Source organism: Chironomus tepperi, unplaced genomic scaffold (assembly GCF_022539635.2).
Source record: "Chironomus tepperi strain 1889 unplaced genomic scaffold, CSIRO-AGI_Ctep_v1 contig_269, whole genome shotgun sequence".
NCBI classification, from domain to species: domain Eukaryota; kingdom Metazoa; phylum Arthropoda; class Insecta; order Diptera; family Chironomidae; genus Chironomus; species Chironomus tepperi.
The window spans coordinates 236,322-249,340 of NW_027226391.1; the positions used below are offsets into that span (position 1 = coordinate 236,322).

Here is a 13,019-nt window from a genome sequence, read left to right on the forward strand (position 1 = left end):
TAAATTGATACAAAAGTTTTCAATATTTCTGAATAGTTTTTTTCCCTTTATATTTTCATAAATTTTTAAATATTTTTTTACAGTTGAAAACTTTTACGCGACTGCATAAAAGCTTAAATTTTTTTTGTTTTGACTCGTCTCAATTCAATATTATCGTGAAGCATTTGACATTATTAAAAATGAATAAAATAATTTACATATTATTTAGCTAAAGACCATCGAAAAGAGCGGAATTAGTATGATAAATAGTGATGTCATAAGAATTAATCCGATTGTTGAATACCAACTAAAATAAGATGCATATTGAACACGACAATACCAACAGAAAATGAGCGTTAATGTCACTAGAAAAATGCCAGCAATATTAAAATTATTAATGAGACTATTGTTGGTATCACTCGCTCCATTTCTGTTGCTTCCGTTTGCATTATTTGGATTCGTCGATGAAGCATTTATGTTGCTACTTTTCTTTTGAACAATTAAGCAGTGTACTGTCGCTTCCGAAAATATACCACACTGTTGGATGGATTTAGAATCATCTTCTAAAAGCTTCCCATTGAAGATCAATTTTATTAGTTTTGATTCCAGTTCTGTTTTAAAATTTCGTCTGTGGAAAGTGAAAGAAACAAAAGTGTAAATGAGTATAGTATAAAAGGCTAGTCATGGATGATTGAGATAAACGCATTTTCCCATCGATCATGTTCTATCCAATGCTCCTTTACATCCTGCCATAATTTACTTTTTACGTTTAAAAGTAAAGCGTTGCGTTATTTACGTACGTAAAACATTACGTAATTCGCTTACGCAAGTAAAAAAGTACGTATTTTTTACGTACGTATATGTTACGTTTACCGTAACATATATTTACTTACGTAAAACAGCATAACTTCCATTAAAAGAACTGATCAATAGGATATCGACAGACATAGACAATATTAGAACTAGAAGTCTCATCACTTTGGGAAAATGCGTTAAGAAAAAGATTGACGAATGAATAAAATTTACACACAATTTAAATGACTTTATGTAGTTCAGTGAACTGTAAAAACCTGATTCTCATGCCGATTTTTCCTCCTTACCTTTTAAAATTTCCAACGCTCTCATTAAGAAAGCATTCGACTGTCTTAATTTCATCATTTAAATATTTCAATTTGATAGAAATTTTGTCTTCTACTACTGTTGTATTACTACTCTCGTTACTTGATGCATCGATAATTCTTGTTGTGGACGTTGATGCCTCATTATCACGTGTCAAAGATCGCTGATGTCTATTTCTTAATTGTGGTGTAAGATCTCCATCCATTTCCCGGATGATTCTTTCTTCTTCTGATAATTCATCCTCTGACAAATCATCATCAGTTCTTCGTCCACCCAATAATGAGTCATTACTGCTTCTGTTATTATTAACATTATTATTATATGTTTCAGATGCTTCTGTAAAGATATTTTGGGCAAGTTCCTCAACACTATTTGACAAATTTTCTTCTATTGTACTAGTTGAAATTGTGGATGCATTTGAAATAATCGATGCACTTCTGCGGACTATCCCCGATGCATATAGAACGAAAAAAAATAATATGGAAAGTTAGAAGGACATTTTTATCTAATTAATAATTTAAAGTCACCTCCAAACGTATGTTGGATATCCTCAATTGGTTGAATTTCAATTTCACGTCTTACTTCCGTAGACTTCCATACAAAATAAATTATAACAAATATTGTGGACGTAAATAAAAGATGTCCTAAATAAATTTCATTTTCGCCAAACATTTTTTTTCTTTCATTGATTAAAGCGACTTTTTTTCTTTTTGCGAAGTTCACTAGACTATTTCGTAACTTTCTCTTAACTATACTAACTCAATCAATTGATAATCAGTATCAATTGACTGATTTATGAGGTTCGAAAAGTAAAAATTCTTAAAAATAACTACATAAACAAAATTTAATTAATTTTTATTAAACTAAATCGCAAAATATTTTCTTTAAGAATATTTTCTTTGCAATCCATGGAAGTAATGCACAGTATAGTTCTTCCAATGTACAATTCTCTTGGCATGTTTGACTGTCAGTCGGCATATTTAAATTTTACCTGAGATTAAACATTGGATTTAATTTAAATCGTCAGATTAAACATTGGATTAAACAATGAAACATTGCAATTTAATCAATTTCAGGAATTGTAAATTGGATGTTTTGATGAGCAAATGGATATATGTTGGATTATAGGTAATATCATAGGAAATTTCATGCTTGAAGTGCAGCGGCTTCTAGCTGATCGATATGTTCCAAAATATTTTCATAGAAAATTGTTTTTTTATAATTTTTCAGATAGAAAATAGTATAACATGGAGATTTTTACAGTCATTAAATGACAATTATGGTCTAACAAATTTATATTAATTAGTGTTAACTACCGTTAATTAGTTTAACAATCCTACAATCACCTAACGGTCATTTGAAATTCAAACTTAATTTTTCACTGGATCATGCCATCTTCGACTTTTCGGTTTTCAAATGATAATTGATAATTAAGAAGAAAAATTAGTAAAAATGAGGAAATTTAAGAACAGTTTATTAAATATTGTATTAATATTAAGTGTAGTAACAAGTTTATGTAGCGCTTTATATGAAGATCAAATAGGCAAGTTTGATTGGTGAGTATTTCATTATTAATTCATGCAAAACTTATCTTAAAAACCTCGTCATATTTTTTAGGAGGAAAAAATTTGTAGGCACAGTTAAATTTGGCTATTTTGATGCCCAAAATGCCGATAAATCGATAGTGGCAACAGATGAGAACGTATTAGCGGCAATATCTAGTAAAAATGGTGATATATTATGGAGAAAAGTGTTTGAGACGGACAATACAAGAGGAGAAATTAAATTCCTGCATGTCACGAGAGACGGCAAGTCCATAGCAAGTCATTCGAGTGAACAAAGTCCATTTGATATAATAACTGTTAATGGAAATAATCCATTCTTTTTCCGAGGATATAACATGAATAATGGAAATTTACTTTGGGAATGGTCCATAACTGCTACATCCCAAAATCCAGAAAATTCACAATTCTTCTTCAGAGAACACAACATTTATCATGTTTTACCAGTATGGAACTCACATATTGAAGTGACTGAATATCATGCAAGCACTGGACAACAAAGCAAACCAACGACATCATCAATCTTTGCAGCATACATCACTAAAGATAACTGTGTCCTCAGTGGACAATATTTTGCATGTATTGTTAAAGAGCAATTGCTTGTGATAGATCTAATAGCTGACCAAAATAATTTACGTACCAAAGCAATTGAATCTCCAAATAGTTCAATTAAAGTCATTAGAGGCAAAGACAATATAATTCAAGTTGGCAAGTCGGTCCTTAATTTAGAGGATCTATCAGTCATCTATGAGAATAATAATGATGCCGAGTTATACGTAGAAAGTGATAAAATCATTCAAGTAGTTCAAAAGGAAAAGGAAGTTAAAATTCTTACCGATAGTGCTGATTTAACAGCAATAGCTGACTTACCTGAGACATTAGACAACAATTTGAAGATTATGGCAACAAAGTGCAAGGCAAAAAGAGACGATGCAAATCAAATTGCATGTCGTTTCCTTATGTCAACAGATGATGGTGCATTAGCTCTTGTTCAACAAGGTAACGTCCTAAATTGGCACTTCCTTTATATTTTCTAATCATTTATTTAATTTAGGAAAAATCAAATGGGTACGTGAAGAGTCGCTGACTAAAATAACTGCAGTAGAATTTATTGAATTGAGTTTGTCAGATGCGCAAGGTGCAATCGAGGAGGAACTAAACAGCGGTGATGGTAGGTCTAAAATATTAATCTAATAATAGATTGACACAATTTTTCATGAATAATTTACAACCTTTTTTTCTCTATAATTACACTCTTTTCATGTCTTTAGAGGAACATTCTAATTGTATGTTGGATTGTAAAACTATTTTATGTCATTTTTTTATGTGTGCTGCTTTAGTTCTCTAATTGCGTGTATTGTTTCACTTTTTTTTGTGTACAATTAGCCACTGGCAAAAAATAAGCATAATAATCTATATTCTTTTTCCTTTTTATACACAGCTGATATTTTGAGTTCATTGTACCGTCGATTACACAGTCAATATGGAATGGTCAAAAACATCGCACTTCATTTGTTGGGACTTGGACCACCGCCTTCATTTTCACAACGTGCTGGTTTAGTTCGTGATGATTTTGGACTACATAAAATGATGGTTATTTTGACTAAATCAGGAAAGCTTTTTGGTATTGATAACGTTTCGGGTAAACAACATTGGGTACGTGTGCTGAAAAATTCTGAAGGATTCTCAAATGGACAAGGCATGAGATTGTTGGTTCAAAGAACATCAAAATTCTATCCATTACCAACTCAATGTGTCGTAATTGCACGTGACAAAAGTACAGGCAATGGTCTTATCTTCCAATTCAATCCACTTTCGGGACAAGGAATTGATAAAGGGCTATTGAACTTGGACTACAAAATTCAACAAGCTTCATTGTTAAATTACGGAGATAACTTTTTACGTCCAATTTTATTAGTTGACAGCGATGATAAGGTTCATGTTTTACCTGAAAGTTCATTAAAACAAGTCGATGGATTTTATTTCTATACAGTCAATAAGCAAACAGGATTCCTTAATGGATATGTGATCCAGCATGAAAATGATGTAAGTTTTAACGAGTTCTTCAGTTTTGAATTTTACTGTAGAAACCCATTTGAATCTTACAAAAACCGTTAAATTTTTGAAATTTACAAAACCGTTGAAATAATCCATGTTTTTCATTTGGATATCTTTAGAAAGCAGAATTGTTGCCGACATGGATCTTGAATTTGGGAGGAAGCGATAACGAGCAAAAAATCACACACGTTGTCTCCAAGAACCCAATAGAACGTGTTCATTCTCAAGGTCGTGTTTTGGCCGACAGATCTGTATTATACAAATACATTAACCCAAATTTAATTGCGGTCGTTACTGAAGGACCTGATAGTATTCATAAATGTAAGTGACGAAAATAAGAAAACCAAAAAATAATGGGATTTTTAGCACACTTTTGTTTATCATGAATTATTCATATTTATGTTATTGTTCTGTTGTTCTAGATATGCTGAATGTTCATCTAATTGACGTTGTAAGCGGTGCAATTGTTTTCTCGATGAACCATCGTCGTGCAAAAGGACCTGTTAGAATCGTTCATTCAGAGAACTGGCTTGTTTACTCATTTTACAACGAAAAAATCCGCCGTAATGAGATTAGTGAGTATTATTTATGTAATCATCATTACTCAGTACTTTTTGTGAATTATCGATTTCGTTGACCTGGGGGTTCTCGTTCTGCCTCTAGCGCAATTTTTCTGATATTGAAATTTGAGAATAACGGAATTTCTGTTTTTGAAATTTTATGGTTTTATTTTCAAATATTTAATGACCGTTATTTTTCAAATAATTTATGACCGTTAAATTTTTAAATTATATAATTTGCATTATTTCCAATATTGTTATTCTACTGTGGAAAAATGCACTCAAATCGGTCACGAGTGATCACGTCTTTGCAACATAGTTTTCAATTTCACTATGTAATCTGAGCATTCGATTAAAAGAAATTGCGCATCACGTGGAAATTATTTCTTTATTATAGCACAAATGCCTTTGAATAACGATTATGTTGTTTTGAAGTGAAAAAAAAATAACAACTGATAAAATATTTTAATCCATATCAATTCACATTCCATGCTTCCTTTCTTCTTTTTAATTTCAAATTTATTTATATTTATTTTTTTTCATTTTTTTGCCTTATAGCATCAATAGAATTATATGAAGGCAAAACACAAACAAATAGCACAATTTGGAGTTCATTGAATGCTCCACCATCGCCACTTGTCGAACGTCAGACTTATATAATTTCGAGTAGTATTGCTGCACTTCGCGAGACAATAACGGAGAAAGGAATTACGAATAAGCATGTCTTAAGTATGTACAATTATGATGATAAGAATAATTGATTATAATAAATAATGCATTTAATATTATTTAATTTCGTAATATAGTGGCTCTTGACTCTGGCGCTGTCGTCGAAATGCCATGGATGTTACTTGATCCGAGACGTAATTCAATGGTTCCAACTGAATATGAAGGCATAATACCATATATTCCAGAACTTGTGATTCAACATGAAAATATCATCAACTATAATCAAACGATAGCGAAAATTAACGGAATTTATACAGCACCAAGTGGATTGGAAAGCACGTGCCTTGTTATGGTGTATGGACTTGATATATTCGTGACTCGAGTTTCACCATCAAAAACATTTGATTTATTGAAAGAAGATTTCGATTATTTCTTGATCTCAACAGTCCTTATAGGACTCATCACAGCATCGTATGTTGTTAAGCATTTAGCAGCGAAAAAGACTATAAAACAAGCATGGAAGTAGAGACTTTTTATCAATTTAATATAATTTATTTGAATTAAATTAGTCATTCGATCATTAATGTGGAATAAAAAAACATTTTGTTTTGGTGAATTAATCGATATTTGTATTATATCAATCACAGAACATTCATGACACGTGCTGATCAATCAGACTGCACGTTTTTAAACATTCAATTTATTTATTAGTATATGAAAGCTTTCAGTTCACAATTATCTATGTCTATCGTTCATTTTATTTTTTTATTTTTCTAGCGCGACTAAGTCTGAAAAAAACCAAAACTGATATGACGTTCATTTTGGGTCGATTAAACTAATTAACTAAAATTTTTCATTAATATCAATTTATGATAAGCTTTTATTTGTTCAATGATAAAGTCATTTTAAAATGTTGTATCATACCGCATAAGTTACTCAATATTTTTGTTTTAAAATGACTTTTTCAATTAGTATTGAGTTAATTTGTTGGGTAATATAGCCTCTATCTTATTTTCAATCGTGACTGAGTAGGATTTTTGTGTCTGTTCTGTCCAGTTTTGCTTGAATTTAAATTTCAGTTCAATTTGGATTTCTGAACAAATTTGAATTTCAGTAATCCAAGTTCATTTCAGTTCAGTTCAAATTCATTCGAATTTCGAAAATCGTTATAATTTTTTTTTAATTTTGAACTTCATTTTAGTTCAGTTCAAGTTCATTTGAATATCAAAAAACCCTTCAATTGTAGATTTTGAACTTCATTTTAGTTCAGTTCAAAATCGTTTGAATTTCAATAAACCGTTTAAAAAAATTAGATTCTGAACTTCACTTTAGTTCAGTTCAAAATCATTTGAATTTCAATAAACCGTTAAAAATTTAAAATCTAAAATAAATATTTTAACGTTAATTAGGCATTATTGTGGTTTAGTGGTGCAATTTAATGAACTTAAAATGATTCTATTTAATTTTGATTGAATAACATTGATCAGGAATTTAAAAAATTCCAAAGATGCGCAATAATTGACGAATTTTAAAGCTAGACATCCTTATTACCTCGTTTATTTTTTTCATCGTATCTCTCTGTCAGTGTGAAGAGTCAACAATGTTTACATTATACAGACGAGTTGATGAGTATTACGGTAACATTTAGTCTAAAAATAAAGAAATATTTTTTTTTTGATTCTTTTCATTCAATTTTTGAACTCTCGTGTGTAGATGACAACATAGGTTTTAACAAACAAAAAAATGTGAGAGATTGACGAACAAAAAAATATTTTATATCAGCATTTAAAAGTTAAATAAATGAGTTCAAAAACAGAAAGAAAAAGATTCGTCGTGCGGATGGATGCTTATGTACTGGCCTTGAAAAAGTGTAGATAGCCACATAAACGTTAAGAGAGAAGCAGAAGAAGCAATAAAAAGACACTTAAAATGTTGACAAACCAATACACCATCTGTGCTATGTGCTCATTTCCCTTTTTATTCCTTTATACTACACATCCGATAAAGTTGTGTATATAAAAGTCGAATGCACATCGCGATGCATTTTGCACAAACAGCTGTGTGTTCATATGCTTCACATATGTTTATATTGTTGTAAACTATACACACATTCCTGTTTAGTGTAATTGTATTGGACTTAAAGTCTCTGAAGGTGAATGCGTACGTGCAAAAATAATAAAAAAAAAATCTTTTTATATAATCAAGTTCTCCTGCCTTTATGTTAGATGCCTTTTTTTATTGCGTTCTGAAATTTTTTTGACGTTGTATCTTATGTTTGGTACCCTGTTTGGTACTTGATATCAATATCTAATCACAAATTGTAATTCAAATCAATATAAAAATTATTATTTGTTTAACAGGATTGCTATTTTTGGTATGGACTTGTTTATGACATACTTAAATGTTTTTGAACTTGATAATTTAAGTAAGTTTTTTGTTGTTTATTGTTGTATTCAAATGAAGAAGTTTGGACAGTTGAAATTAAATTTTTAAAGCAATTTGTATTTTTGGTGTTTGGAGTTCAATTTTATGGAATTGTATTGTTTTAGGTTCAATTTGAAAAAAATTGTATGGTTTAAGGTTCAATTTGATGGAATTGTGTGATTCAAAGTTCATTGCATTTGTATGGTTTAAAGTTCAATTTAATGGAATTTTATTGTTTTAGGTTCAATTTGAAAGAATTGTATGGTTTAAGGTTCAATTTAATGCAATCGAATTGTGCAAGGTTCAATTTGATGAAATTGTGTGATATTGAGTTTAATTTGTTTCAAATTGAATGGTTCGAAATTCAATTTGAAGGAATTCCATAATTCAAAGTTTGAGTTCAAGGTAAATCTGTACAGAATTCAGAATTTAAATGAACATTTACAATCGTTCGTATGCTTCAATAAAAGCATTTATAAAGTTATCGACTCATTTGCTTAATTTCAAGTATTTATATTTTTACCCAGATTTTGAGTTCAAATTTCAAAACATTTGTAATGTTTTATTCAATTTTACAAAACTTTTGTATGGTTTTAGAATCAAATCGAATAATTTGTAAGACTTTAAAGTTCAAATGACAATTTTTTAGGTTCAAAATCCACATTTGTAATATTTAGAAACACGTTTTTTCAAATTGTAAAAAATTACATAATATTAACAAATAAAAATTATCGTCAAACTTGAAATAATTCATACAATGAGGAAGTAGCCATGTAAGATAATAGAAACTCTAGGATAACTTCAACTCAAATATATGACAAAACAACAACTCAAACATAATCAAAAACTCAATATCACATGACCAAAATTTAATGTGAGGTACGATACAACCTCAAATCGATCACTTCCGAATATCTGGGCTGTAAAAAAAATAAAATTCAAAGTCTGAAAAAAAGAGTCAAGCTGATAAGAAAAATGCCAAAAAATATTTTTGTTTTTTTATCAATATTTACTTTCTATTCTTTATTATTTGATTGATTGGTTTTTTTATATTCCGAAATCAATTCAGTTTTTTTTTTCTTGTCAGAAAATGGTCGTCACAATTTTTTTTTGTGTGATTCTAATTTAATTAAAAAATAAGTTAATTTTAAATTAATGAATAAACTATAAATACATTTAGAGATGATTTTTTTTTATAAGACATTTATGGATTTTTTTAAATCTTTTTTTTCTGGCTTTTTTTTATGTTTTTTGTGACCATAATAAGAAGAGAGGAAGGCTATATGAAGTTGAAGGAAACGAATCAAAAATAATAATATGAGAGAAGCCTTAAAAATTCAATGTCAATCAGCTACACTCTCCTTCCTTCTTACACAATCACTTGTATTAATTATAATTTATAACTTTTATTTTATTCCACATTCATAACTCTACGGATTATCTCAAATATTAATTTAAAATGATTTCTTTCAACACCCTTTCATTCTCAAATTTGTTTAGATTACTTGAAGATTCATAATAAGTCATTTGGTGGTTTTGGTGTGTCATGTGAGAGTGATTATGATATAATATTCGTATTGTATATAAAGAGAAGCTCTTCATCATCTCACAATAATATTTTTATATTATTTCTTAAATATGTTTCATGCTTTTTTTTCACTTTTTTTTTAACTTTATAAATTAATTTCATTTAGGTATTTTTAAGATCACAATTTTATCCCATTTTTGTTGGTTTTTTTTTCTTTTATACAATTTTTTGTCAAATAAATATAAATTACGTTATGTATATTTTTAGTATAGTTTTTTGTGAAAGAAAATACTATTAAATGAATAACATAAACTGCTTCATTTCTATACAAATACTTTATTCATCAGTGATCAATTTATGGCATAAATTTTTCATTCAATTCTACGAAAACTTCTCATTTTTAAACGTTGGCTGTTGCTTCATCGATGATCTTTGCCTCTATTTTGTGGGTCGATTTCACAATCTATGTTGTGATATTTTTTTATGTCTATTTTAATCCTCAATGAATATGAATATTTTTGAGATTAATCCGTAATTTGAAACTTGGGTTTTGAATTCAAATTCTGTTATTGAACATTTAATTCTCAAAAATTCAATTTTAAACATTTGAATTCAAATTTGAAGTTTCAAATTTAAATCCAATGTTTTCAATTTAAATCCGATGTTTTCGATTTAAATCCGATGTTTTCAATTCAAATTACAATTAAAAATTTTAAAATTCAAATCCAAGAATCAAAAATTTGTCAAAAATTAAATCCATCAATTCAAAAAGTCCGGATTAACTTTTAATCCAATCCGATTAACCTCAAAAATTTAATCTCGGATTAAAAATGTTAAACCTAACTAAAATCTAATCCGGATTAATCCCAGGAGCATCCCGAGACAATCCGACAATCTAGAGTTCCTACTGTCCTCTAAATTTCACACCCAGCTTTTGAGAGAAATCACAATTTATGAAATCGACCCTCAAATAGTTTCTCAATGAAAAAATGAAAAAAGACTAAGCTTGTAATAAATTAGAGACTAGCTCTAAGCAACAGCAACAATGTAGAAAGATGTACTTAAGCACATTTTGAACACCTTTATGAGATCTTTTATATATTTTTTGTTATTATTGTATATCACTGACGTACAAAATACAAATAATTGAAACTTGTTATTCTTATGTTTGGCATGGTCTTGCACCTTTATGCTGAATGGTCATCAACCTTCAATAGGTGATTAACATTAAAATAAGAAAAAACTAATATTTCAATAAAGTTTTTTTGTGTAATAATCTCATTTAAATTGCACGTAGTCATGCACGAGTCAGGTCATAATTACGACAAGTTCTAGTTTAAAATACCCATAATGATTAGCCGTGAATCGTGCATGATGTACATGATTGAAGATGAAAACATTAGTTTTTCCTTATCAGTTAATTCCAATAGTATTTAGTTTGCCATATTTCTTCACTCTTTTTTCCGTAATAGTTCATAGTTCATAGTTTTTTTAATTTTTTTTTTTTTGGAATTGACACTTTTTAAAGTTTTTCATTTTCACTTCTTTTTTTTATGCTCTCACTTATGCTGTCCATATTTTTCTCACTACTTATTTTATTTTGCGATTTATTTCTCAATTTCACTTTGATTTTTCACTCATGAAATTGTTTATTGATTTTTTAAAATTCAATTAAATTTCTCCAAGATAATCTACAAATGCATCTCGTGACTGCACTTGTTACGTAAAAAAAATTGCCTGTGCTTCTTTGTATATTTAGAAAATTTTCAATCTTTTTTTTTAATTGCACACAAAATTTAGACTTTAAAATAAAAATATTTTAAAAAAAAAGTACGTGAAAGGCTGAATTTTAAATACAAAAAAAAAAAATGTTGAAAGAAAATCGAAACTTATTCAAGTAAAATGCAATTGATCGAGTGTTAATTAAAGTTAATTTGTACATATCTTCTCATACAATTAAAGTGGCCGTTAAAAATTATGAAATTTTTTGAATTTTGTAGTACGTTAAAAGCTAACTTCAGGTTATTGAAATTTCCGTTAAAATTCAAATTTAGGACATTTAACTTCAAATTGTAAAAAGCCGTTAAATGATTTGAATTTTTAGTACAAAAAACCGTTAAAAGTTTTGAATTTCAAATTCTGAAGTCAACTTCACTTCGGACAAAAAAAGCTTTTACTGATTTTCCATAATTATCAGCAGTCAAAAGGCTCACATCATGCATTATTCAGAAGATATATACACATTACTTAAACTAAATGTGTTAAACTCAAAAGCATATAACTCAAAACTTAAAAAAATTGATATAAAAAAAAATTTGATCAATTGCAGTATACAAAAAAATTACAGATACATAATAATGATGCGAGATGATGTCTGTTAATTGCAATTTACATAATTTTTTAATTTAATTATTGTAAATGTGTAAATTTTTGCTATTTATCACTATTTTTTATCTCTCTTTTTTTGCGCTACAGGTTTTTTATTTGAATTATGCAACAAAGAAATTATTTTCTAGTAGCTTCCACTAAGGGATCCGTTAAATGATCATTATCTGTCCATTATTTGTTTTTCGCGGCATTTAAATCCTCTTCTTATTTAGTCGACAACAATCGCGGAATGTTTTTGAATTTATTTTAATTTTTTTTTTCACAAAATATTTCTCTTATCAACAGTCATCAACGACTGTGCCCTCTGTCTAGCAACATAACGGTTAACGTACGGAATCTGCTTTTCTATACGCTCGATGTGGCTTGCTTTGATAATGAGCGGAAAAGCTAACGAAAAAAATTTCTTTGCTGCTACTTGTTGAATAAGTTAGAATTCTTTTTTGTTTTATACATTTAACTATTGTTATGTTCTTATTGTTTTAATGAAATTACTGATTGCTGTTTAGTTCAATTTGCGATTCGTTGGTTCCATTAAAATGACTTTAATTTATGAATTTTGACTTAAAAATTTTGTTCAATTCCAAGGATCTTTTTGGATTTTTTTTTTGTCTATGAATTAATTGAATTCACTAACCTGGATGTTGGTTCCTAATCCTGGATTCTTATTCTGATATATATTCCTATGCTCCTAAACTCACAAGATTGAAATTCAAGGATTAAAACCCTTCGGAT

At 28.8% G+C, this 13,019-nt stretch overlaps 2 protein-coding genes and 1 long non-coding RNA gene across 4 annotated transcripts; 2 read left to right on the top strand and 1 right to left on the bottom strand.

Moving 5' to 3' along the window:
• Positions 1-16: 16 nt before the first annotated feature.
• On the bottom strand, positions 17-1,982 carry LOC139091985 (transmembrane and ubiquitin-like domain-containing protein 1). The gene is made up of 3 exons (XM_070642250.1): positions 1,626-1,982; positions 1,080-1,542; positions 17-607 (listed from the first exon to the last, which is right to left on the bottom strand). Exons 1-3 carry the CDS (start codon positions 1,768-1,770, stop codon positions 205-207), a joined length of 1,011 nt encoding a protein of 336 aa, XP_070498351.1. The 5' UTR covers positions 1,771-1,982; the 3' UTR covers positions 17-204.
• A 514-nt stretch (positions 1,983-2,496) lies between these two features.
• On the top strand, positions 2,497-6,567 carry EMC1 (ER membrane protein complex subunit 1). Of its 2 annotated transcripts, XM_070642248.1 has the most exons (9): positions 2,497-2,654; positions 2,716-3,659; positions 3,715-3,831; positions 3,932-3,946; positions 4,102-4,706; positions 4,838-5,039; positions 5,141-5,293; positions 5,837-6,007; positions 6,085-6,567. In XM_070642248.1, the coding sequence occupies exons 1-9, from the start codon at positions 2,551-2,553 to the stop codon at positions 6,471-6,473; spliced, it is 2,700 nt and encodes an 899-aa protein (XP_070498349.1). In that variant the 5' UTR covers positions 2,497-2,550; the 3' UTR covers positions 6,474-6,567. The 2 variants fall into 2 exon arrangements, with proteins under 2 accessions (XP_070498349.1, XP_070498350.1); XM_070642249.1 differs by lacking the exon at positions 3,932-3,946.
• An 825-nt stretch (positions 6,568-7,392) lies between these two features.
• On the top strand, positions 7,393-8,151 carry LOC139091974 (uncharacterized). The gene is made up of 2 exons (XR_011544559.1): positions 7,393-7,584; positions 7,661-8,151. It is a non-coding gene; the product is annotated as an uncharacterized lncRNA (long non-coding RNA).
• The last annotated feature ends 4,868 nt before the right edge of the window (positions 8,152-13,019 follow it).

What these genes read in the sequence shown, in the direction of transcription:
- LOC139091985 (XM_070642250.1), bottom strand. Translation starts at nt 1,770, where the DNA reads ATGTTTGGCGAAAATGAAATTTATTTAGGACATCTTTTATTTACGTCC. An exon ending in TATCCAACATACGTTTGGAG is followed by an intron (nt 1,543 to 1,625) that starts GTGACTTTAAAT and finishes CATCGGGGATAG; the next exon opens with TCCGCAGAAGTGCATCGATT. An exon ending in AGCGTTGGAAATTTTAAAAG is followed by an intron (nt 608 to 1,079) that starts GTAAGGAGGAAA and finishes CACTTTCCACAG; the next exon opens with ACGAAATTTTAAAACAGAAC.
- EMC1 (XM_070642248.1), top strand. Translation starts at nt 2,551, where the DNA reads ATGAGGAAATTTAAGAACAGTTTATTAAATATTGTATTAATATTAAGT. An exon ending in ACCTGATAGTATTCATAAAT is followed by an intron (nt 5,040 to 5,140) that starts GTAAGTGACGAA and finishes CTGTTGTTCTAG; the next exon opens with ATATGCTGAATGTTCATCTA. An exon ending in AATCCGCCGTAATGAGATTA is followed by an intron (nt 5,294 to 5,836) that starts GTGAGTATTATT and finishes TTTGCCTTATAG; the next exon opens with CATCAATAGAATTATATGAA.